Source organism: Panthera leo, chromosome B4 (genome assembly GCF_018350215.1).
Source record: "Panthera leo isolate Ple1 chromosome B4, P.leo_Ple1_pat1.1, whole genome shotgun sequence".
Classification (NCBI taxonomy): Eukaryota; Metazoa; Chordata; class Mammalia; order Carnivora; family Felidae; genus Panthera; species Panthera leo.
In genome coordinates, this window is record NC_056685.1 from 34,158,717 (window position 1) to 34,183,643 (window position 24,927).

Here is a 24,927-nt window from a genome sequence, read left to right on the forward strand (position 1 = left end):
GTATCTAGATAAGCAGCATTTTCCTAATCCCCATAGCATTTGCTGGTCGACAGCTGTCACTACTTGAAACCATTAACCCTCTGTGTCCTCTGGCACTTCCTGCTCACTTTTACCAGGCCTTTATCCAGAGGTGTTCCTTGTAGCCCCTTAGGATCTTTCACACACACCACACGCACAGGTGTTCAATATTACCTGTCCTCCAGAGGGTTCGACAGCTTTATTGAGGAAATAGTTTTATTAGCTTTGGCAGAGTCAGAAAAGAAAAGCATCTAGGGGCTTATTGGAGGAGAAGGGTTACTGTGTGTTAGGCCTAAACCCTTTCACAAAGGGCCTTTTCTTCCTCTCCTCGTTCTTTATTTTTTTCTCAGATGATGACTAATAACTGCCCAAGATCTTACCGGTAGGCAGAGTTGCTATCTAACTCAGGTCTGTCTCTGCAGCCAGACTCCAATGTGGGCTTCTCTAGAGAGAATGAGGCTACTGAGGCTGGCCGTTTTTTCATTAACATAAGTGAGATTAGATGGGGACTAATGTAAATACCAATTTTCGGGACAGGCATTTTTTACCTAAGACTTGAGCCTGCATGCTGATAGCATTTCTCTGACAGCCCTCCGGCGAAGGCAGTGGTGCGTGGGAACTGTCACAGTGGATCCCATTCCTCAAGGTGATGCGGTTAGGAAATGATGGGGTCAAGACTTCAAACCCAGTGTAACTGAAAGATAAAGTATCCCCATGGCTGTCCTCTGACCTCATGAGTGGTGATTTGAAGGGTACGTGCTAAAGACCTGCCTCAGAGCTCATTTTCATGCATTTTGGTTCTGGGATGGATGAGGAAAGGTGGAGGGAAAACAATCCATTGCAGCGGGTCTACTGCTCCCACTAATTACAAGACGAGAGTTTAATCAGTTTTATTTAAAACCAGGTTCCATGGACATTGTTCTGTGAGAGTCTGTGTGGTGCAGGACAGACGCCCTGACAGCCCAGGCCGCTCATCGGCCTAATCTCTCAGCTGCTTGGTTTTGAACGAGATGCTGACTTTGAGGGCTTTCATGGTCCCCTTGAACTTCTGATCCTCCTTTTCCCCCAAATCAGTGCTAGAACTAACCATAAGTTATTTAACTCAGAAATAACACTAAATCTTCAAACTGACTCAAGTGTATGGAGTTTGAGTGTGAAGTAGAAATGTAAAATGGAGAAACAACCCCTCTATCTTACTATGTGTTAGGGTCCCGCAGTTAATACACCCCAAGCACATACTATGTTTGCTGTTGAAAAGTAGGTGGTTAAGGGCTTCTGAAGCTCCCTGGTAGCTATAACCCCGCCAAAAAACAGATGCGGATATCACGAAGGGAGAACGGGACCATACCCAGCTTGCTTATTGGGATAAGAGTGTGTCTTCTGAGAGTGAGGTAGCACTACAGGTTAGAGGACAGAGTATGACATGGGGGGTGTCTCGCTCATCCCTCTCTAATCTAAGTAGAATATGCTAGAGAGCTGGCAGCAAGTAAAGGGACTTGAGCTCCAACTCTCTACTCGAAACACTTTAAGATCCGCTCTCCAATACCAATGAAGTAGACCCCTTGGGCAATCCCAAAGAGAGGGGCTATGACCAGGGCCCGGCAGCCTGCTCCCTTCATGAGGGCGGATGGTCCCTCCTGAATCCAGATTTTCCTGCGGAGAGAGAAGAGCCCTGTGAGCTGATTGACAGGAGCGCACTGCAGACGGTGTGAAGTGATCCGCTCTCCTCCAACATGTGCACATCTCTCCACGGAAGGTAGATGTCATTTTTCACAGCAATAGCACCTCCCGGGCCTGTGGGAGCCTTGCCCCACCCATCATGTGTGTGCAGTCTGGTTACTAAGCAGCCGGGCTGAGCCCTGGGAAAGTGGTTCAATCTGTCTTTCTGGGAGAAAGATGCTGCAGGGATGCAAGGAGAAAAAAGCTCCCTCTACATCCTGTTTCTGTTGAGAGGTGAGGGGAAGGAGCAGATCTCAAAGAAATCCAGAGCTCAGCGTAGTGCGGTGATAAACTGTTGCCCTAGGTGGGGTGTAGGTAGACATGGACGCAGCCTGTGAGGGCCTGTGAGGGGCGACAGGGCTCTCACCTGGCGCAGTCGGTGATCCCACTGTAGCTGTCCTCACCCAGGCCTTTTTTGAGGGTTTGGATTCGAGTTTTCAAAACTAAATCAAGCAAAAGTTAAAATAAGTAATGAACGTCTTGCTTTTGGCATCCTATCCTCCACACGAAGTGGTTTCCTAGCAGAGCCAGTGTAGAGAAAACGGAATCCTGAGGCCAGCTCTGCCATTGTGTGATCTGGACTAGAAGATCTTCCTGGAGGAATTAGAAATGACATAGTTTCTGTAGGAAAAGTGTGAGGGTCCACTTGCCTGTTGGAGCAGCCGAGTTTAGCCCTGAGGATAGGAGAAGCCCGTTCTTCCCATACTGCTTAACTCCTGCCTTTAGCCTTTTAGATTTTAACTGCCCCACCTCGAGGAACAAAAAACTAATGAAATCAGCACCTAGGAGGTGAAGGGATTTGTCGGTGATAAGAAATAGAGCAAAGGTCTCACTGTTGCCACTTTATCTGGGAAGACTCTTGGTGAGTTTCTGCCAGTGACCACAGGTTGTGACCCAAGAGGGGTTTCAGGTTGGAACTGTTTCATTTCTGTCCTGAAAGTGGAAGATTCCTATTTATCCTATAGACAACTATACGCTATCTAACTTGTAAAGCAACCCTTGAAGACCCTCATCTCTGATGCACTTACCGTCCAGAGGTGTTACTGTGACAGCAGCTATGGAACCCGCAACACAGCCTGACATAAAGGAATGAGCAAAGGAGGCCTTCCCGGTACGCTCGTTGAACCCAAGGTTGTTAAGGTTGGCAAACAGTGGGAAGTAGATGATGGAGAAGGGAATGTCTCTGCAGGAGAGCAAGAGGAAACACTGAGCTACCTGCTGCTTCCGGGGCTCCCACCTAAGGTCATGCAGTACACCTTTCCATGAGCTGTAGAGCCCAGCAGATGGTCAAAGACAAGCCCACAGTTACCTGTTCCCTCTCTGGCACCCTGTGATAATGCAGGGTGTAAGGGAGACGATGGAAGGGAGACGATGGGTTTGTCTCCCCGCCCCCAGCTCATTACTCTGCCCTACCAGCACCCGCAGCCATTCTGTGAGGAGCCAGCAGCGGGTGCAGAGACTGGCAGTGCGTTCAATGAGAAAGGGTGACAGGCTATGTTAGAGTTAATGAGTTGAGCAAGTGTCTGGTGAAGGGCTATCCAAGCTAAGTGTTGAGGGGATGGGGTAGGCAGGAGGGTGAAGTTCATTTATCTATTAGGCAATAGATCTCCTAATGAGATCTGATGCAAGGAAACTATCCCCTGGCCGGGGGCACTTCAGACCAACTTTAAGGATTTTGGCCAAGTAGCAAAGTAAAATGAGGGATCTGTGCACTCATTTGCTTATAAATGACCCAAAGTCCTTTGTACACAGGGCATTCTTAGGTGCCTTTGGACCACAGAACACCCAATACTCATGTGGGCCTGGTTACTGGAGCAAGGGCCTCAAACTAGTCTTCCAGGTTATACCCATCCTCTGCAATTCTGCCCAACTCTGGACAAAATAGGAAGCATCAGGATAGTTTGCTTTCTGGGGTTTAAATGTTCTAGGAAGAATGCAGAGACAGATTGGAGCAGCAGTGCCTCTGGCCCTCTGGCCCCTCTTCCTGTTCACTGGGACCCTTCTGTGTCCCAAGCTCAGGAAGAAAGTCTCACCTGAGGAGAGTGGCGCCCAGACCCTTATAGAGACCAGACAGGCCCCGGGTGCGAAGTAGTTCCCAGGCAATAAGGGTGGCAGACGGGCGCTTGTGGGTGGGAGCCGAGCGGGTAGTGTAGGACCTGGAGGAGGAAGGCGCTGAGGCCGAGCCCTGACGATGAACTGCTGAAAGGGAGAGGACAGACACTGTCACAAGCCAGGCCCCAGCAGGTATTGCAAAACACTCACAGGAGTGTACCCCCCACTTCCTACCCCTGGGACACCTTGGGGGCAAGGCTGACATCCTGATAGAATTCTGAGGCTTGTCCTAATTTTTATTTAAGTTTTGTTGTTTTTTAATTTGAAAGAGAGTGAGAAGGGCAGAGACAAAGAATCTCAAGCAGGCTCCACACTCAGTGTGGAGTCCGATGCAGGGCTCGATCCCACCACCCTGGGATGATGGCCTGAGCTGAAATCAAGAGTCTGCCACTCAACTGCCTGAGCCACCCAGGCACCCCAAAGATTTTTAAGTATTTCTATACCTAACGTGGGGCTTGAAATCACAACCCCGAGATCAAGAGTTACACACTCCACCGACTTTGCCAGCCAGGAGCCCTGGATTGTCCTAATTAAAAAAAAAAAAAAAAAAAAAGTTTATTTATTTTGAGAGAGAGAGAGCATGCGAGCGGGGAAGGGCAGAGGGAAAGAGAAAGGAAGAGTGAATCTCAAGCAGGCTCCACACTGTCAGTACAGAACCTGATGTGGGGCTCCATCCCCCAAACCTCAAGATCATGACCTGAGTTGACACCAAGAGTCCAATGCTCAACCAACTGAGCCACCCAGGCGCCCCTGTCCTAATTTTAGAACATTAGTTTTTGGCTCCAAGGAAATCTTCCTAAGATGGTTATTATCTAATTTGTTGTCCCTACTGTACAAGGTGCTTCGTAAGAGCACAGCCACAGCCTGCCCGGCTCCCTTCATAGGAAGCTATAGCAGCACCTGCCCCTACCTGCCAGGTCCTTATCCTCCTGTTAAAACTTGCTTTTGGTCTGGCTGCCATTTCTAAACCATCTCTGAGCTATTTACAGAGATCCTATTGGCACTTTGGGACATTGGAGTCCCATATGCCTTCTGCCTAATGTGTAAAGCAGCAAATTCTTTTTGTCCAAACGCTTTCTCCTTCAGACTTCCAGAGGTGCCTCCTTGATCCAGTATTCCAAGATTAAGTGAACGTGGTCTTTAAACCCTTCACCATTTGACAGAATTTGATTCTTCATTTTAGTTGAATAATTCGGAGCCTGCAATTTGATGAGTTAAACATCTAATAAATAGAATGGAATTTTTTTTCTCCCGAGCATTTCAAGTACAAGCATTTCATATGTGGGTGAGTCTCCTTAATGACCACAGGGTTCAACACACTGAAATTGTGTATTTGTTTTCTTCTCACCGAGAAGCTTTGTCTAGATTTTAGGTCCTTGCTAAAAAGAAGTTATTTCATATCCCAATTTTGTTTGATACCTAGCAGGGCAACATTTCATATTAAGAAAGCTAGTTACCACACATTTTCTTGTGGTAGCAATCTAGGTGCAGGCCTCAAACAATTAGCTTTAAGAGGGTAGTTAATCAGAGGCACCTGGGTGGCTCCATCAGGCATCTGATTCTTGGTTTCCACCCAGGTCATGATCTCACAGTTTGTAGGTTCAGGCCCCACCTTGGGCTCCATGCTGACAGTATGGAGCCTGCTTGGGATTCTCTCTTTCTCTCTCTCTCTCTCAAAAATAAATTTATTAAAAGAAAAGGTAATTAATCAATGGACATTATTTTCCCCGCTGTCTGCTTTAGATAGGTACATAATTCATCCATTCATTCATAGCCTTTCACTTTTTATGCGTTTTAGGAATACTGAAAACTCTCATCTGAGTTAAAAAACAAAACTTCCAGAGCTTTTACTCTTGTAGATCAAAACACTCTTTCCAGTGCCCAAACTTTATTTTTTCTGCAGTGTTATGTGCTTCAGGCTAGTGTGAACCAACCCAGAAAACCAGTTGATTCTAGCACACACATGCATACTTGGTTTGAGGAGGGGAAGGACACCCACGTTCATTGACGACCTTCCCAGGTGCCATGTTAGGCACGTCACACATTGACTCATTTAATTCAGGCATTGTGGTTTCCCTCTGAGGAGAAGCCCTCTGCCCCACCCCTGGGGCTGGCCTCCCTTCTACCAGATAGCTAATGCTTGTTCTTAATGTATGCCTTGGTACCTACACCACTCTAAATTTTTGAAAGGATCAGGATTTAGGAAAATTCTCTTCCAGAGAAAACAAAAACAATAGGAATGGTTCTCTTGTCCCTTGTTATGCCTTCCCACTAACAGCCAGCTTCTGTAGCATAATAGAATGTCTATTGAGAGAAATATTTGTGATCAGGATGTTGACACTTCTTAAAATCTTTAGAAAATCAAGCCTAAATGTCATGGTGATATGATAGAGGTATGAGGGAATTTTCTGTCCCTCTGAGTCAAGTTTCTCGTTTCTGCTATTTTTTCTGAACTGGAAGTGTTGAAATCTAGAATAGATGGTTACTATTAAGACCATCTGACCAAACTGTTAAGATGGTTAACATAAGACTTCTAAGGGTGCCTGGCTGGCTCATCAGTAGAACATGTGACTCTTGATCTTGGGGTTGTAAGTTTGAGCCCTGCAATGGGTATAAAGATGACTTAAAAACACAAAAAATCTTGAGGCGCTTGGGTGGCTCAGTCTGTTAAATGACTCCTGATACTGGCTCAGGTCATGATCTCACAGTTTGTGAGTTCGAGCTGCATGTTGGGCTCTGAGCTTACAGTGCAGAGCTTGCTTGGGATTCTCTTTTTCTCTCTCTCTCTGGCCCTCTCCCCCCAAATAAATAAATAAGCTTAAATAAATAAATAAATCTTAAAAAAAAAAAAAAGAGGCTCCAGGGTCGCTCAGTCGGTCAAGCATCCGACTCTGATTATCAGCTCAGGTCATGATCTCATGGTTTGTGAGTCTGAGTCCTAGGCTGGGCTCTGTGCTGAGAGTGTGGACCCTGATTTGGATTCTCTCTCTCTCCCTCTCTCTCTGACCCTCACCCACTCGTGCTCACTCTCCCCTTCTCTCTCAAAATAAATAAAAAAAAGACTTCTGACCCAGAAAGCTGATTCAATAACACAGTCTAGCAAATGAGTGTAGAATGTGGGGGAATCTATTCTGATCACAGCCCTTTATTAATCTCATGTGGAGTTGGGAGAGACCTCACCCAAGCGGCCAGCATCCTGCAGCTGAATCTTGAGCATTTCCATGGGACAAGTGACCACCACTTGGCACATTCCAGCTCCACATCCAGCTAGCATCTCCATCTTCAGGTTCCGCTGCATCCTGTGGGACCATGAGTCAGGCTCTTTCAGCGTCAGGCTAGCCCTGCCACCCACCCTGGCCCCATCTGCCTTCCCTTGGTAGTTGGGGCTTTCCATGCATGGTATTTAGCTGTGTTCAGATCAGCTGGGTGAATAATCACCTGGCCCTCAAACTAAGCCTCTTTAAAACATGAAACTACCTTTAAATCAGGCTGCCAGGGAGGTAGCACCTGCATAGAAGTTGAAACTAGTAAAATGAAACTACCCATTGCAGGGATTTGATTGTCCCTGATCCCTTCAGCAATATCACTAGGGCAATGGGAGGCACAGAGAGTATTAGAAAGTGTTTGGGGTTGATTTTCAAAAATTTATCAGCATAAAAACAGACACAGAGATCAATGGAACAGAATTGAAAGCCCAGAAATATACCCCCGAATATACAGTTAACCAATATCTGACAAGGGAGACAAGAATTCTCAGTGGCGAAATGACAGTCTCCTCGATAAATTGTGCTGGGAAAAATCAGATATTGACATGTAAAAGAATGACACTTAAACCCCTATCTTACACCACTTATGAAAATTAATTCAAAATGTATTAAAGACTTAAATGTAAGACCTGAAATCATAAAACTCCTAGAAGAAAACACAGAGGCAAAGCCCCTTGATATGGGTCACCTAAAGCAGAAGCAACAGGAGAAAAAAAAAAGTGTGGCTACTTCAAACAGCAAAGGGAACGTCAACAACACGAAAAGGCAACTTATGGAATGGAAATAAATATTTGTAAATAATATAAATCATATATCCGACAAGGGCTTAATATACAAATATACAAAGCAATCATACAACTGAATAGCAAAGAACAACAAATAATCCAATTAAAAATAGGCAAAGGACCTGAAAAGATATTTTCCAAAGAATGTATTATTTTTTTAACTTTTTATTTTTGAGAGAGAGAAAGGAAGAGAGGGAGACAGAAAGAGAGAGAGAGGGGGAAACAGAATCTGAAGCAGGCTTCAGGCTCTGAGCTGTCAGCACAGAGCCTGACATGGGGCTCGAACTCATGAACTGTGAGATCATGACCTGAGCTGAAGTTGGACGCTTAACTGACTGAGCCACCCAGGCTCCCCTCCAAAGAAGATAAATGAACAACAGGTACATGAAAAGGTGCTCAACATCATTAGCCATCAGGGAAATGCACATCAAAACCACAATGAGATATCTATCACTGCACACCTGTTAGAATGTTTATCATCAAAGAGACAGATGGTAAATGCTGGCATGGATGTGGTGAAAAGGGAACCCTGTGCACTACTGGTGGGAATGTAAATTGGTGCAGTCAGTATGGGAAACAGTATGGAGGTTCCTCAAAAGTTAAAAACAGAACTACCACATGATCCAGTAATTCCATTTCTGTGTATATATCCGAAGGAGACAAAACACTATGTCAACAAGATATCTGCACCCCCATGTTCACAACAGCCAAGATATGGAAACAACCCACGTGTTCATGGACAGATAAGTAGATACAGAAAATGTGTGTGTGTATGTGTATATATATATATATATATATATATATATATAACACAATACAATGCTACTCAGCCATAAAACAAGGAAATCCTGCCATCTAAACATGGACTTTGAGGGCACTATGCTAAGTGAAATATGGCAGACAAGAGTAAAACAAATAACTCAATGGTCTTGTTTACATGAGGAATCTAAAAAAATCCAAACTCATTGAAAAAGGGATCAGGTTTATGGTTATCAGAGGCTGGGGGTGGGAGGTGGGGGACAGGAATTAGGTGAAGGTGGTCTGTAGGCACAAACTTCCAGTTATAATAAGTAATGACAGCATGATGACTATGGTCAACACTGCTCTATGGTACATTTGAAAGTTGCTAAGAGAACAGATCCTAAATGTTCTCACTGGGAGGAAAAAAACTTTTTTTGGTAACTATATGAAGTCATGGATGTTAACTAAACTCATTGTAAGCATTTCACAGTATATCTACCTCAGGTCATTATACGGCACAAACATTACACACTGTATAAACTTATACAGTGTGGTACTGCAATTATGGCTCAATAAAACCAAAAAGATGTTCATCAGCTAGTTGATGAATATATGTGTATATGTATTCTATAATGGTCTATCATCTATCACCTATCATCTAGAACTTTCAAATTACAACAGTTCATTTTCTCCTTGAGTTTGCACTTGCCCGAACATCTGCAGCCAACCTTCAGCCATTTGTGTGCACATGTTTAGATACATGAAGGCAGGTAAACCAGCACATTCCTCTCCCTGTCACCTTCCCCCAAACTACAGACATAGGGTGAAGGACTTCCATCCCACAGCCCCCTGGCCTGGCCATACCCATCCTCCATTAGCAGCTGCCGGAAGAAGTCATTGGCTGCCAGCTTGATGGCCTTCTCTGGGGTGACCAAGGTTAGGTTCACTGCAGCCCCTGCAAGTAAAAAACCAGGATGAGCTAAGGCCGTCTGGAAAGTAACAATTCTTGGAGCACCTGGCTGGCTCAGTTGGTAGAGCATGTGACTCTTGATCTCAGGATTGTTCAAATTCAAGCCCCACGTTGGGTGTAGAGTTTACGTAAACATTTAAATAAAAACTATTTTAAAAAGGAACAATTCTTTGAGTCTTCCACTCATATAAACAACCTCCTCTCAGACCTAGCCAGGTAGGTTTCTGGGAATAACTGGGGTCTTGGGAGGAAGGAGTGTTGAGGAGGGCTCCTCTGCCTATTTTATAGAAACATGATTTTTTTTTTTTTCATCTCCCTACTTTGACTCCCCTCCCTCCACATTTCCCTTTTTCACGTATGTGTTTTCTTTATGGGCTTATTGGTGCAGTTATAAGGAAGGTATGTTTGTCTTTGCTAGTGCTGCCCATCTCTGATGATAAGTGAACAGTTCCCCAAATCAAGCCCCAATAAGAAGGTCCTGGGGGACAGGGATCGGTTTCCATTACTCTGTGCTTTACTAGCCCAGTCCCACTGGCAGCTCTTTGAGTCACAGAGGTTTTTACTTTATTTCTCAGGGGTTCTACATCAGCTCCTTCTCAACGCCAGTTTTGTATCCACTTTCTAATCTGTAATCATGGCTGTGCGGGGACAATGCAAGGGACAGGGACAGCACTGGCTTGTGTCAGGGAAGAGCCATCCAGTAACTCCCTTTCAGGAGCTCAAAACCCTTTCCATTCTCTTCCCTGTCAGCCTCTCCCCCTTCAGCCCTAAATGAGAAGTGGGGGGAAGAGAAATGTGGGGGCCAGCATCACCCAGTGAGACAGTAGTGGTGCCATGATGAAAACTAGGGCTCCTGGGTTGCTCCAGTGTGCTCACTGGTGCTCCCTAAAACCTCACCATAACTGCCTCTGTCTCCACCAAGGAACGAGGGGTGGGGGGTTTGTGAAAAACAAATGTGGCTTAGGATCACGTGGTAGCCCAGGCCCTGCCCCAGGAGCTCCCTGGGCAGAAGAAACACCAAGTCCCAATGTTCTATAAACCCACAAAGTCTGGTGCCCTGTACTGCACCCTCTGTTCTCACTTTACCCAAGCCAGCCTTCCCCCAGGGATGCATGATAAACCCACCTCGGTACATGCCCAAGAAGCCTTCCGCCCTGGCAGTTTTCACCAGGCAGTCTATCCTAGAAGCAGAGGCCAGAAAATGAAGTCAGTGGTGAGCAAGACGCTGCTCCATCAGCCCCGCTACCCCTACTCCTGTGTCCTAATCCTGTTGGTCACACCCCAGTTGACCACCTCCCCTGACCCCACTCCACCCCCACAATGCATGACTCTCTAAATAAAGAGATGGGAAAGAATGAGGCCCCATATTCCTCCCTTGGGAGTCCCCCTCTCCCTGCTCACCCCATTCCCCTCACCAATACTTACATTCCTTTGTAGATATCTTTTCCATGTTGATTCTGCAGCCGAGTCTTGGCCAAGTCGATGGGGAACACACAAGTTACTCCAACAAGCCCTGCCACACCTCCATTGATGAGTTTTGCTGTAATACTAGTCCGTGAGGAGGAGGGAGGCAAAGAATAAGTGAGGGAGGCAGAGAGACACAGGAGTTCTGAGGGAGGCTGGCTGCAGAAAGCTGCACAAAGCCAGGACTAGATGGGGGGTGGGGGTGGGGGTGGGGGCAGAGAGGGTGGGAACAGCAGCCCCACCTCAGCTCCACACCAGAGACCCCTCTCCTCAGCCTGCTTCCCTGACTGCAGCACCTCCTTGGCCAACCTAACCTGGGGCTCCCTCCCCCAGAGACAGGTGAGGGGCTGGGGGCCAGGGCCCCCTCCAGGGGCTCTGCACTCACCAGGACTCAGGCATCTTAACCCCTCCAGGAAAATGTTCCTCAAGCTAGGATGCTGCAAAGGCTTTTGGGAAGGAGGTCCAGAGTGCCAACTCTGCCCCCTGGGGCCCTGCCAGGGCAGGAAGTCCTCAGCTCACCTCAGAGCAGTCCCTCACAGCTTCCACCCAGGGCCTGTTCTTCAGCTGATCCCCACCTTTAGAGCCACATAAGGAAGTTTTCAAACAGATTGCAATTTTATTTTGGCTTAAGGTCACTCAGAATGGAATTTGAATCCTGGCTATGCTGTTTACTTAAACAAGTTACCTCACTTCTCTGATCCTTTGTCCCGCCCCCCCCCCCCCCCCACTGTAAAACTGGCCTCAAGGGATTTTGTAAGGATTAAGTAAGTTAATGCACTTGGTAAATGATAGCTATTATTTATAATAAGAGAACCTGCTTCTAGTCAGTGTAAGATAACCAGGGTTAAAGTATTGAGATTATCTGATTCTAGCCAAAAGTAAAAAAAAAAAAAAGTCACACTTTACATAATGTGAGCCCCCTTATCCAGAAATTTTGGAAGACTGAAAATAGAAACTGAAAGACTGAAAACAGAAAATAAAGCTTCCTCAGTCTCCTTGGAACCTAGTAATATCTCATTATCTTTCAGGCCAAGGGCGACTGTGAGCAAAGTATTTGGAGGTAGATTACCTGGAAGTAGTAGGAATAGATAATAGATTTTCTCACATCTGAACCCTGATTTCACAAACAAGCAACTTTGTGAAAACAAATAGAATTGTGACTGAAATTCTGTAGTCTGAGAAGATGTAGTTCAAACAATGACACTATATATACACACACACACATACATATATATATATGTATGTATGTATGTATGTATGTGTGTATATATACACATAGTATACTGGGGGGAAATGAGTCTCACTTGCTCCTCCCCAGGACTCAGGAATCTGGTAAAGAAGCTGAATGATGTGTTGTTACCACATGTTACCACAGAAACCCAGCCCAGAGAGTTGGCCGTCTCAGCCAGTTTACCTCAAATCCTGGCTGGACATTCTGCTGGTGGGTCCCTGGGACACAGGCTGCTGGCTCCTCAGGGAGATGGCTGGCCGAGGCAGATGCGGTGCCTGTGTCCTGGACTGTGGCCCACCGCAGCAGAGTGGAGAGAACACGGGTGTCAGTGGAGACTGGCCTGAGCCACCCTCCTGATGAGCCTCCGCAGGCCCGTTTCCTCCTCTATAACATGATCAGAACAGCACTCATCTCATGGTATGAGAAACCTCACATGTACTGGGACAGAACGTTATTAATGGATCAATACTGCCAACTGGCTCCGTTACTTTTCCTTCATGAAACTTTTTGGACTTTGGGGATTGAGATCAGAAGAAAGGCAATGAGAGAGAAGGACAACAGGCCCAAACTAGGCTCAAGGAGAGGAGTTCTGGGACATTTGGAAGAAGAGCCTGGAAGCGGTGGTGAGGGAAGCCGATGGTACAAAACCGGGATTTTAAGAGTTGCTATGGACTAGGAACGCCTCTTGTCGGGCCCATGAACCACAATAAAACACAGAAATGTTCTGAAGTTATTTTTTGGCTCTTAAAATGTGTTTTCTGAACTTCCTAGGATCCTGTTGAAAGACTAAGCTGCTTTAAGTCTCGGGGCTTATGTGTAATGGATACATATGGAAAGCAGGTGTCAAAAAGTCAGGGACGGTGTCAAAAAGTCAAAGCTACAATAATAGTAATGATTGCAGCTTTTTTTTGGGCGGGGGAGGTCCTGTTTGACCCCAGCGGGGCAGTGTCAGGAAGAGTTCTCTGGGTGCTCCCATGGAGGCTGGCTTGAGCTCTGAGGAGTCTTTCTCCAGGCTCACTTCAAGCTGTGTTAGGGTCCCCCTCCTCTTCCATGCTCCTCATTGGCCCCTGAGGCTGCTGGCAATTTTCTGTTGTCTCCAAGTGTTTTGTTTTGGGGAAGACCAGAGAGATCAGTCCTCTTGGTGTATATTGACCCATGCAGAAAAAATTTATTGAGTGCCAGGCACTGACTGTTCCAGGTCTGGGGATATAAGACTGAACCAAAGAGTACAATCCTAGTTGTCAGGGGCTTAAATTTTAAAGGAGGAGACAAGCAATAAATGAAATAAGTAAAACAGGCACCTGGGTGGCTTGATCAGTTAAGCATCCAACTTTGGCTCAGGCCATTATCTCATGGTTCATGAGTTCGAGCCGACAGCATGAAGTCTGCTTGGAGATTCTCTCTCTCTCTCTCTCTCTGCCCCTCCCCCCATGTGTGTGCTCTCTCAAAATAAATAAATAAACTTAAAAAAATGAAATAAGTAAATCCTAAACCAGATACTGATAAATTCTCTGGAGAAAAAAATGTAGAAGGGAAGGAAGATAGGAAAATGTCAGTGGGGTGGGTGTTTGGTGGCTTAACCAAGAAAGGATTCATTGAGGTGACTTGAGGATTCAGAGGAGGTGAGAGGGCAAGCCATGCGGGTTTGTGGGAAAGCACACTCAAGGCAGAGCAAGTGCAAAGACCCTGTAAGCAGAGACTGGTGAGTTGAAGGAACAGTGAGGTGGCCAGGAAGCGTGAACAGGGATGTGCAATAAAGACAAAGAGCGATAACGGGCAGAAGCATGACCTTTTAAGGCCTTGGAAGCTCTTTGGCTGTTATTCTGAATGAAAAGAGAAACAACTGGAGAGTTTTGAGCAGAGAAATGACATGCTCTTGACAGGACTATTTGGCTGCTGTGTTGAGAATAGGCAACAGAGGGCTCAAGATAAAAGCAGAAAGGTCAATTAAATTATTGCAGGAATCTAGGCAAGAGGTAAAAAGCCTGCTTGCTCAGGGTATATGGGTGGAGAGGGAATGAGAAGTGGTTTAATTATGGGTGTATGTTGAACGCAAGGCCAACAGGATTTCCTGACAGAACAGATGTGAGAGACAAAGGGACTAGTTAAGGAGACACCAAAGTTTTTGTCTGAGAAACTGGAAATTTCGAACATGGTGTTTGGACCCAGAACGTGTAAAACTTGGATCTGTTGGAGAAATAGGAAGCTGGTCTGCAGAGAAAGAAACAGAAAAGTGAAGCAAAGATATCTGGAGGAGAAACAAAAGACGGAGATAGTCCTAATGTTGTTTAAAATCCCAGTTTCCAGTTCACTCCTGGATGCCAGTTGCATTCCTGTCCTTGGATTTTGTGAGACACTCAACAGTCCTGTCAATCAGGTCATTGCTTAACTTGCTAGAATGTGTTTCTGATACTCCCAACCAAAAGAGACTTCTATCCCCTAAACCAGGAGAGGGAGTGAGGATTTGCAAATTATAAACCTGAAGCATGGACTCAGAGAAAGCAGGGAACAGGCTGTGAAGAAACCCTTTTCCAGGCTGAGAGGCTGGCAGTTCTTGTGTGGTGCCCCCAGTCACTCTTGAGGCTCTAACCACGTGCCTCCAAAAGCCGGAGCTTTAGGGAACTTGTGGGAAAATGCCAGGAAAAAAATTTTTTGATGTTTATTTTTGAGAGAGAAAAACAGAGTGTGGGTGGGGGAGGGGCAGGGAGAGAAGGAGACACAGAATCCAAAGCAGGCTCCAGGCTCTGAGCTGTCAGCACAGAGCCCTATGAGGGGCTCGAACTCACGAACCACGAGATCATGACCTGAGCCGAAGTCAGACGCTTAAGCAACTGAGCCACTCAGGCACAAAATGTCAGGAAATTAAAGTGTGTCAGCTGTTCTTTGAGACAGTCACAAAGTTGTTATGAGAGAAAGATGTGTTGTAATCCCGGATCGGCACCTTAAAAGTAGATAAGAAACAATGGGACATTTAAAAAACCCTGTCAGTCTGAAAGCAGCGATTCAAATAATTGAGAATCTTGCAGCCATATTCCCTGCTTTTTCTAGAACAAAACTATTAGTTTATAAATTGTGGTTCACTGGCTTTTGGAATAGGGGTATTTAAGAGAAGCCAGAGAAATTAGGGACACCCGAATCCCAGGACCATAGTGCTTTCACGAGGCAGATGTGATAATGTCTCCAACCTCTAAGTGCATTTGCCTGTTGGTGTGTAGTGTGGGCATGCACTGCAGAGCACCCCCACCCCATGGGACTGGGCCATGCCACTGTAAGTCCCAGGCAGGCAGTTCTCTTGGACAGACTTAGTATTCAAGGACTGGGCCACACAAGATTGCTGGCGCCAGTAAACACATTAGCAAACGGAGTCAACAAAGAGGAAACTGACAGTGAGCCAGTGAAGGTTTTAAAGGAGTCATCACTCCCCAAATCCCAAACTTGGCAATAGAGTTCGTACTTGCTCAATACCTCAGGTAATCCATTGGCCCAAGTGTTAGTCACCCTAGAAACGCGTGGGGAGTGCTGACTGTGCCAGTGGCCACAGTTTCAGGCAGCCGGGATGCAGCTGAGAACAAAAACAAGGTCCCCGCTGGTTCCAGCCCTGACAGGAATAGACTTCCAGAGCAGAGCGATACAGCACACCCTCCCACCGGGGGCGCTCCTGGGCACCGTTCTCTCCATATATGGGACCTGAAGGATCCCAGGCAAGGGAAATTCTTCCGGCAAGCCCAGCCTTGGGGCAGCCATTTATTTGCCTGACCAAGTTGCTCCCTACACTGCCAAAGAATTTAGTAAACAAATGGATACTGACTAAAATATTTAGCCTTTTAAACATTTTTTCTTTTTTTTTTTTTTTTAGGATTAAAAAAAAAAGTTTTTATTTATTCATTTTTAAGAGAGACAGAGAGAGCACGTGCACGCACGCAAGTGGGGGAGAGGCAGAGAAAGAAGGGGACAGAGGATCCAAAGTAGGCTCTGCTGGGACAGCACAGAGCCTGATGCTGGGTTCAAACCCATGAATCATTAGATCATGACCTGAGCCAAAGGCAGATGCCTAACCTACTGAGCCACCCAGGCACCCTGTTTAATTTCCTTTTTTTTAGTAATCTCTACACCCAACGTGGGGCTCGAATTCACAACTCCAAGATCAAGTGTAGTAGACTCCTCTGACTGAGCCAGGTGTGCTCTATGTGTTAGACTATTGGCCAATAGATAATATTTCACCTGTTCTCTCTTCGAAATGGAATTTAGAAAAATAGTGTTTGGGGAGTACTGGGGTAGTAATACTAATTATTTAAGCACTGGGATACAGAATTATGAGTATCTACATCTGGAACTCTTTGGGACCAAAGGGGAGAAAGACAGGATATATACATATAAAAAAAGTAATCTTTATCTGGATAACAGAGGCTCCCTGTCATTGCCTCTGGCTGCAGTATCTGGTCATGACATTGAGTTATCTCACATTGGGAAGATAAGTGCATTTATAGTTTGACACGTGATTATTGATCCATATTTAGAAGGGGGAAATTTAGGGACACCTGGCTGGCTCAGTCGATAGAACATGTGACTCTTGATCTTGAGGTTGTAAGTTTGAGCCCCACACTGGGAGGCAGAGATCACATGAAACAATAAAATATTTTTTTAAAAAAAGGAAAAAATGTGAATGAATGGGAAATGGTATGCCTCTGCACGTCCCCAGGCATCAAAGGGTGGGATGCAGTGATACAACTGTTGTAGCTCTTCATTACTGCATTTCCAGGAACCCCCATTCTCTCTTACCATTCACCTGGTGGGGACTACCATGTTCCTAAAATGTGACGCTATTCTCCTGGGTAGTGTTGATTACCTGAGGATGGGCCCCTGACTTAATAGGTCATTTAATTTCCCCTATAGGTATTTTTAAAAATTTTTTTTAAATGCTTATTTTTGAGAGAGACAGACAGAGACAGAGAGAAAGCATGAGTGGGCAGGGGGGCAGAGAGAGAGAGAGGGAGACACAGAATCTGAAGCAGGCTCCAGGCTCTGAGCTGTCAGCACAGAGCCTGACATGGGGCTTGAACTCACTAACCACGAGATCATGACCTGAGCTGAAGTTGGATGCTTAACGGACTGAGCCACCCAGGTGCCCCTTAATTAATTTTTACAGAGAGAGCACTCAGGTGTGCACAAATGAGTGGGGGTGGGGCAGAGGGGGAAAGAGAGAGAATCTTAAGCAGGCTCTATGCCTGCAGGGCTTGACAAGAGGTAGGCTTGATGCAGAGGTTGACGTGGGGCTTGGGGCTCGATCCCACAACCTTGAGATCATGACCTGAGCTGAAATCAAGAGTTGGGACCCTGGGGCACCTGTGTGGCTCAGTCGGTTAAGCATCTGCCTTCAGCTCAGGTCATGATCTCATAGTTTGTGAGTTGGAGCCCTGCATCGGGCTCTGTGCTGACCTGGAGCCTGTTCAGATTCTGTCTCCCTCTCTCTCTGCCCCTCCCCAGCTCACTCTATCTCTATCAAAAATAAATAAACATTAAAAAAAAAAAAAAAGGGAGTTGGGACACTTAGCCAATTGAGCCACCCAGGAGCCCTGACCTCTACAGTCATCTTAAAGAAGAGATTGTGTAGCTTCTTTACAGATTTTGTCTGTAACATAACACTTGGGGCTGATCTGCAGTCATGTTTACTGTCATGTGGTATGTGGTTTGGGAAACAGAGAGATCATTTGTAGCAAGAGAGATGGATAAAGCAGAACAAGAGAGAGAGCAGAGAGTTCTGGTGGGGTTTGAAGCCCTGACTATACAGTGACCCACTTCATTCTCGACCTTAGGTACCAAAGGGATATTTCATGAATTGACTTATTGTCTTGTTGCTGTTGTTTTGGGGTGTTATAACTTATTGTCTTAAGCAAATTAAAATTAGTTTTTGTAATTGGGTAGCCAAAGAGTTGGTTTTTTTTTTCTTTTCTCTCTATCTCTCTTTTTTTTTTTTTTTTTTTTTTTTTTTGAGAGAGAGAGACCGGGCATGAGTGAGCAAGGGATAGAGAGAGAAGGAGAGAGAGAATCCCATGCAGGCTCTGCACTGTCAGGGCCGAGCCTGAAATGGGGCTCAAGCTCACCTGAAGTGGGACTCAAACTCATGAACCATGAGATCATGACCTGAGCTGAAGTCAGGTGCTTAACCGACTGAGCCACCCAGGCGCCCACGTAGCCAAAGAGTTCTTAACTAATAAGCAAACTTTTTAAAGAACTCTCAAATTCCATTTTATTGCAATTGAGATGCTTAGATAGTGAATACTGTAAGTGTTCAGAGATGTCCAAGGCCATTCCAGCCTGGCTTGGAGGATCTAGAAGTGGTCTTAAAAAATAAGGGAAGGGGCCAGGGTGGCTCAGTCAGTTAAGCGTCTGACTCTGATCTTGGCTCAGGACATGATCTCACAGTTCATGGGACCGAGTACCACACTGGGCTCTGCGCTGATAGCCTGGAGCCTGCTTGGGATTCTCTCTCTCCCTCTCTCTCTGCCCCTTCTCCATTTTCATTCTTTGTCTCTAAATAAATAAACTTAAAAAAAAAAAACATAGGGAGGTGCTTGCTTCAGCAGCACATGTACTAAAAAAAATAAGGGAAAGTTTCTAAGGAGAAGAGGAGGGGGAGGTGGCCTGGACACAGCACTGTGTGAGCACCTAAGGGGGCCAAGCAAAGGGCTGAGGGCACAGCTCACCGCCCTGGCTGGCTCACCAGAACGGTGGAAAAGGGCTACAAAAGTAGGTTAGATCAGGCATGGAGAACCTGGGGCTTGCCCAATATAGTTTGTGCCCCCTAAATTAACTTTTCACCAATTTGATCCTGCAGGCAGTAAAAAAATACTGAATACTTTTAAGGGGGAAAGCACACTGTTGAATGTGGTATGAGGACAATTCAGAAAGAACAGGTTGAGAAAAGGAAATTTCATGCGAGAAGCCAGATAGGTGGCATGATGGCAAAGCAATGAGGTAGAGAGAAAAGGGGGGATGGTGGAGAGTGCAGAGGACAAGGGTTAGTTGGGAGAGAACTTATTTTTTTTTTTTAATTTTTTTTTTAATGTTTATTTACTTTTGAGACAGAGAGAGACAGAGCGTGAACGGGGGAGGGTCAGAGAGAGGGAGACACAGAATCTGAAACAGGCTCCAGGCTCTGAGCTGTCAGCACAGAGCCCAACGCGGGGCTCGAACTCACGGACCGCGAAATCATGACCTGAACCGAAGTCGGCCACTTAACCGACTGAGCCACCCAGGCGCCTTGGGAGAGAACTTTTTAAAGAAAGGGTCTGGGCTTGGCGACTGTCCAGGGCTGAAGAACCATGGAGCTGGTGGAGGCCTGAAACCTGAGGGGCTGAGGAGTGAAAGGCAAGGCAGGAGAGGAGGCTGCCCACAGGGAGGGTCTGGCACTGGGAGAGAAGTTGAGGCTCTGGGAACAGTTTCCTCCAGCTCTGTGGGAAGTCAGTGACAAGGTGCCCCTTGTATGGCAGGCAGGACACCACTCAGCTGGCGCGCAGAGCCAGGCATTTTTTGATCCCTTATGTGTCCATTTACAGAAGTATCTCTGCTCGGCGTGTGTGTGTGTGCACTCAGAGGGATCATCTGCCCCTTCTCCACTCTCCTGCTGACTGTTTTGCGAGCAAGAAGCTGGCTAAGGGACCTACTGGTCGAAGAGCCAGAAGCAGACAGGTCCTTGGAGGGCCTGGGAGGGAGTCTGCATGGCAGGGCCCAGTCGGCTTACCTACCCTGTCTTGTCCAGGGGTTCTGCCCCTAACATCAAAACTGTAACCCATTTTGGGGTGCCTGGGTGGCTCAGTTGGGTGAGTTACTGGCTCTTGATTTCGGCTCAGGTCATGGTCTCACGGTTCATGGGATTGAGCCCCGTGTTGGGCCCTGTGCTGATAGTGGGGTGCCGGCTTGGGATTCTTTCTCCCTCTGTCTCTACCCCTCCCCTTCTCTCTCTCTCTCTCTCTCTCAAAACAAATAAACTTAAATAAATTAAAAAGAAACTGTGACCCATCCTGTGTATTTCTTTAGGAGATAGCTAGTTAACAGATGCTTAGGAGGTGATCAGTTCCCTTTTGTTAATATGAACAATTGTTCTATTTCTTAAAGTATTTAAAGTACTAGAAAAAAATTAGAAAATTTGGAAAGCACAGAAAACTGTATAGTAATTTTCTTTTTTTTTTTTTTTTAAAGTAAGCTCTACACCCAATGTGGGGCTTGAACTCAAGACCTGTAGATCAAGAATTGCATGCTCTATGGACTGAGTCAACCAGGCACCCCTAAAGTAATTATTACATGGTTTCCCAGGATCATATTTTGAACGAGACTGTCCAGAGACACATCTATTTAGAAGGATGATTCTAGGTGGTGAGTTGCAGGGACCAGAGCAGGCCAGGGTTCTCTGAGCTCCTGATTCCACCACTTTTCATTCCTCCCACATTAAAACATTCTATTATCTTGACTTCTGTGACTCCTTGGCTCTCCCCAGTGGCTTCCAAGCCCCATGACCAGTGTCTTTAGTCACTGGTACCCACAAAGTCCTGCCAAGATTCTTGACTCCTTCCACTCCACTCCACTCCACACAATCATCCTGAAAACCCATCTTCTCCTGGGCTTCAATCATTGTCTACTTGCTCATGATGTACCTGCAGCTGAGGATTTCTGCCCTGAGCCCCTCACCATTATCTTAACCAGATCCTGGCCATCCCCATCTTAGCAGTCTGGCTTCACACAGTATAGTAATACCTCTTTTTACTTGTATCCACCCCTGTAGACCTGCTGTTTCTCTTCCTGGTTTCCTAGCTCTGGAAGCTGCACCACCAGCCATTCAATTATCCAGGCCAAGTCCGTGAGCCATCTTTGATTCATCCTTTCCCCCTTATGTTTCCACAACTAATCAGTCATCATGTTCTGGCAATTCTTCCTCCTAAAGTCTATGCTACTCAGGGCATGTGGTTCAGTGCTGATCTGTGACAACTACAGAAATTGAGAATAAATGCTTAGGAATTTTTATGGCATCTTGAGGAATTTCATGTTTTACAATTTACTGAGAAAAATGTGAGCTTATATTCTATCATTTAAAAAAATTTTATTTTTTGGGGTGCCGGGTGGCTCAGTCGTTTGTGTCTGGCTCTTGATTTCAGCTCAGATCACAATTTCACAATTTGTGAGTTCAAGCCCCACATTGGGCTCTGCACTGGCAGTGTGGAGCCTGCTAGGGTTCTCTCTCTCCCTCTCTCTGCCCCTCCCCTGCTCATGCCTTCTCTCTTAAAATAAGTAAATAAAACTTAAAAGAATTTTTTAAATAAAATTTCTATTTTTCTATCAATTGATTTTTATTGTATTTTACAAAATTATTGCTCCATAATAAACTAGGATAAACAGGTCTTTCATCATGGGTAGAAAAAAGCTGTCCTAAGTCTCTCGTGGGCCCACCAGCCACTGCTTGATCACACGGGCGTCGTCCACTGTCTGGAGCACCTGGCAGTCTCCCCCCTCTGTCCCCCCCCTTGCTCCCCTCAAATCTGAGCTCCACAACATGGCCAAGTGAGCAGAAGTGCAAGTCTGGACCCAACTGCCAGCCTGCCATTTAAGCACTTCCCTGCCTAAAGTGCAGCGCTAACTTCCCTCCACTCTTAGGACAGTTTCCCAGCTCTTTGCCCAGACCCGGAACCTACTTTCCTACTTGACTGTACCCTCCCAAATCACCAAGTCTACTCTCCCTGCCAGCCATCGAGAACTCTCACTTCTGGGAACATATCACGGTCTCTTGCGTTTGAACCTTGCACATACTGTCCTGTTGAGTAGGACACTCTTGCCCCATCTGTACCTGACGAATTACAATTTGTTTTTTGGAAAACAAAAAAGAAAAAAAAAGTTTTTTGGGCTTCCTCCCATGAACCCCTCTTTGTTTTTTTTTTTTAAGTTTTATTTATTTTGAGAGAGAAGCCCAACCAGGCTCCACACTCAATGCAGAGTCTGACACGGGGCTTGTCTCACAGCCAAACATGAGATCACGACCTGAGCCGAAATTAAGAGTCAGATGCTTAACCCACTGAGCTACCCAGGCCCCCTCCCGTAAGTCCCTCAAATCTTGGCTAGGAGTCCTGTTCTGTGATCCCATTTAATATCCAGTTATAGCGTGTACCACATCATATTACAGCAGTTTGTCCACCCCCAATCAAAATGATGTTACTGGGAGACGAAAGTCTTAGGGTTGTGCCCCCGGAGCCTGGTGCAGAGGCATTCAAGTAAGATGTTGGAATCAGTGAACCATGAGGTAGCTACCGCCTTTAACCTTGCAGTCAGTCTCATCATGAGACAGACAGTTCTGCTCTTCAGTTGTCTCTCCTCTCTACACCTTGTGAGGAGGCACTCAGGGAAGAGAGGCATCCTCTCTGTACCTACTCTAATTAGCAGGGCAAGCCAGAGTTCTTCAGAGACGAGCCCCTTACATGAGCAGTGCCAAGGAAATAACTTGCTTCCTGACTTAGACGTCATCTGGGACTATTGTCAGGGACTGGCCACTTCCTCTTACCCACCTCCTTCCAACTCTGTGCAGCAAATGGATGGAGACCCTTTCCCACAGGCTGCTCTGACCTTTCTCAGATGTTTATTTGCTAGAAGCGGGTCTTTCCCTAGCAACTCTAAGCTTGATACAGACAAGACAAACACTTACCTGCTTTTAGTAAGGAACCTTCTGTCTTTTCTGGATGCCAAGATATAGGCCAGATCACTGCTGAACTGCAGGAACTGCAGGAAGGGTTGGTTTACCATCCTCTTTTGGTATCGTTAGTGGCCCTCCCTCTTCATGCCCACACAGCCCCTTCCCCTGGGGCAGGTCATCACTAAGCCATCCTCTACTTTGGGTCCCCAGCTTCTCTCCCACCTCCCACACCTGTAAACATTGGGTTTGAATGAACCCCCAAAGAGGCCACTATGCAGCCTAGTCAAGCCCAGTCCTACCTCCCTAGATGGCAAGCAGGTGGCTGTTTACTTGGTTGTGGAATGACTGAGACAAAAATTCAGGATGGAAAAAGCTTTGTTCAAGGCAGTGTGGGGGTGGGGGTGAGGGGAGACTGGCCACCCACTCAGAGACCTGGAAGTCAGGGAGGAGGACAAACAAGGGAAAATCAATGCAATGCAAACGCTTCTGCCAGACTTTTGGGGTCAGAAGCCTCTGCTTGTCAGACTCACACACTTTTCTAACTACAAGTGATTGCCTATTTCAATGGTTCTGTATTTTCAGTGGTCCACCACGTGCTCCGCTGTGGCAGGGCCGCAGTGCTGATTTGGCACATTCCCTGCACTCACAAGTGGTACAGCTGAGTTATGAACTCAGAGCTGCAGCTGAGGATTTCTTCCAGCATAGACAGCTGGAAAAGTTTCAGTAAGTAGTCACTGGTTTTGGCCTTGAAGACCGGAGGCAGAGAGGTAAAATTAAAACCCAGCTTCTCTTTAGTGGCAAAGTGTCTAATCTGGGGCAAGGGATGAGACAGTAGGGGGGAGTATAAAGCTGGTAACATATTGGGTCCCAAAGGTAGAGGACCTTGTTGCCCGGCCAAGGATTTGGGAGAGATGAAGAATCAGCATGGGACAGACTTTGATGTCAGAGACCCAGGTTCAAATTCCAGCTTCCAAGTTAATAACTACCTCACTTTAAGCAAGTTATTTAACTTAGTGCTTTTCTTCCTCAAAAGGGGCTTGAGATATCCAGTTCATAAGATTGCTAATGAGGTAGGAGAGCAGAGTGGTTGAGTGGGCTTTGGAGTAAGACTGTTTTTGAACTGGTTTGAATTCTAGTTTACCACTGACTAGCCGCATGACCTTAAATTACGTAACTTCTCTGTGCCTGCTACCTCTGTGAAATGAGACTCAGATGTAGAGCATTTAGTACATTTGGTACATTTAGCATTGAGTGCCTGGCACATAAAAGGTGCTCACTAAATGATAACATTTTTTTCCTCTCTTTTCCTGGTGGGCAATGGAAAGCTGACATAGGATGTGGAATAGGGGCCCAGAGGGCACAGTTCAGTTTGTTTAAGTAGGCTCCATGCCCAACATGGGGCTTGAACTCATGACCCTGAGATCAAGAGTCACATGCTCTACTGACTGAGCCAGCGAGGTGCCCCCCCACTCCCTTTTTTTTTTTTCGTCAGAGGTCAGGTTTATGGCAGTGCCAAGTGGTCTGGACAGGCCAGGAGATTACAATAATCCAGGTGAGAAATAAAATCAGAACCTGCATGCAGGAGGAAAGAGATGTGACTGATTTCTGTGAAGAATCAATAGGGCTTGGCAGCTGATTAAACATGCCCGGGACAAATATCAGGTTTGACACATGGATCAGCAAGAAAAGATATATCACCCCAACTAGTAGCATCAGAAGGGGTGGGTAGGTAAGGAGAGTGGGGAGGGAAGAAAAGTTTGGATGGCTGTTGAGTTTAAAGTGGCAGCCACAAAACAGGGGATGGCAGTGTGCACTGGAAAGAGTGGTACCACACCTGCTAGGGTGCGATTATCAAACAAACAAAACTACACATGTGGGCAAGGATGTGGGGAAATTGGAACTCTTGTGTGTTGCTGATGGGAATGTAAAATGATGCAGTGGCCGTGGAA

The 24,927-nt window shown here is 46.1% G+C and overlaps 1 protein-coding gene across 1 annotated transcript; it reads right to left on the reverse strand.

The window, feature by feature from the left end:
• Positions 1-17: 17 nt before the first annotated feature.
• On the reverse strand, positions 18-23,315 carry SLC25A18 (solute carrier family 25 member 18). The gene is made up of 11 exons (XM_042945404.1): positions 23,278-23,315; positions 22,991-23,064; positions 12,490-12,593; positions 11,037-11,159; positions 10,737-10,792; positions 9,506-9,596; positions 7,030-7,148; positions 3,771-3,936; positions 2,766-2,920; positions 2,105-2,180; positions 18-1,671 (listed from the first exon to the last, which is right to left on the reverse strand). The coding sequence occupies exons 3-11, from the start codon at positions 12,507-12,509 to the stop codon at positions 1,530-1,532; spliced, it is 948 nt and encodes a 315-aa protein (XP_042801338.1). The 5' UTR covers positions 12,510-12,593; positions 22,991-23,064; positions 23,278-23,315; the 3' UTR covers positions 18-1,529.
• Positions 23,316-24,927: the final 1,612 nt, after the last annotated feature.

Coding starts and splice junctions, on each gene's coding strand:
- SLC25A18 (XM_042945404.1), bottom strand. CDS start 12,509: ATGTCCAGCCAGGATTTGAG. Junction 11,160..12,489: donor ATGTCCAGCCAGGATTTGAG/GTAAACTGGCTG, acceptor CTCACGGACTAG/TATTACAGCAAAACTCATCA. Junction 2,921..3,770: donor CTGGGCGCCACTCTCCTCAG/GTGAGACTTTCT, acceptor GCTCTCCTGCAG/AGACATTCCCTTCTCCATCA.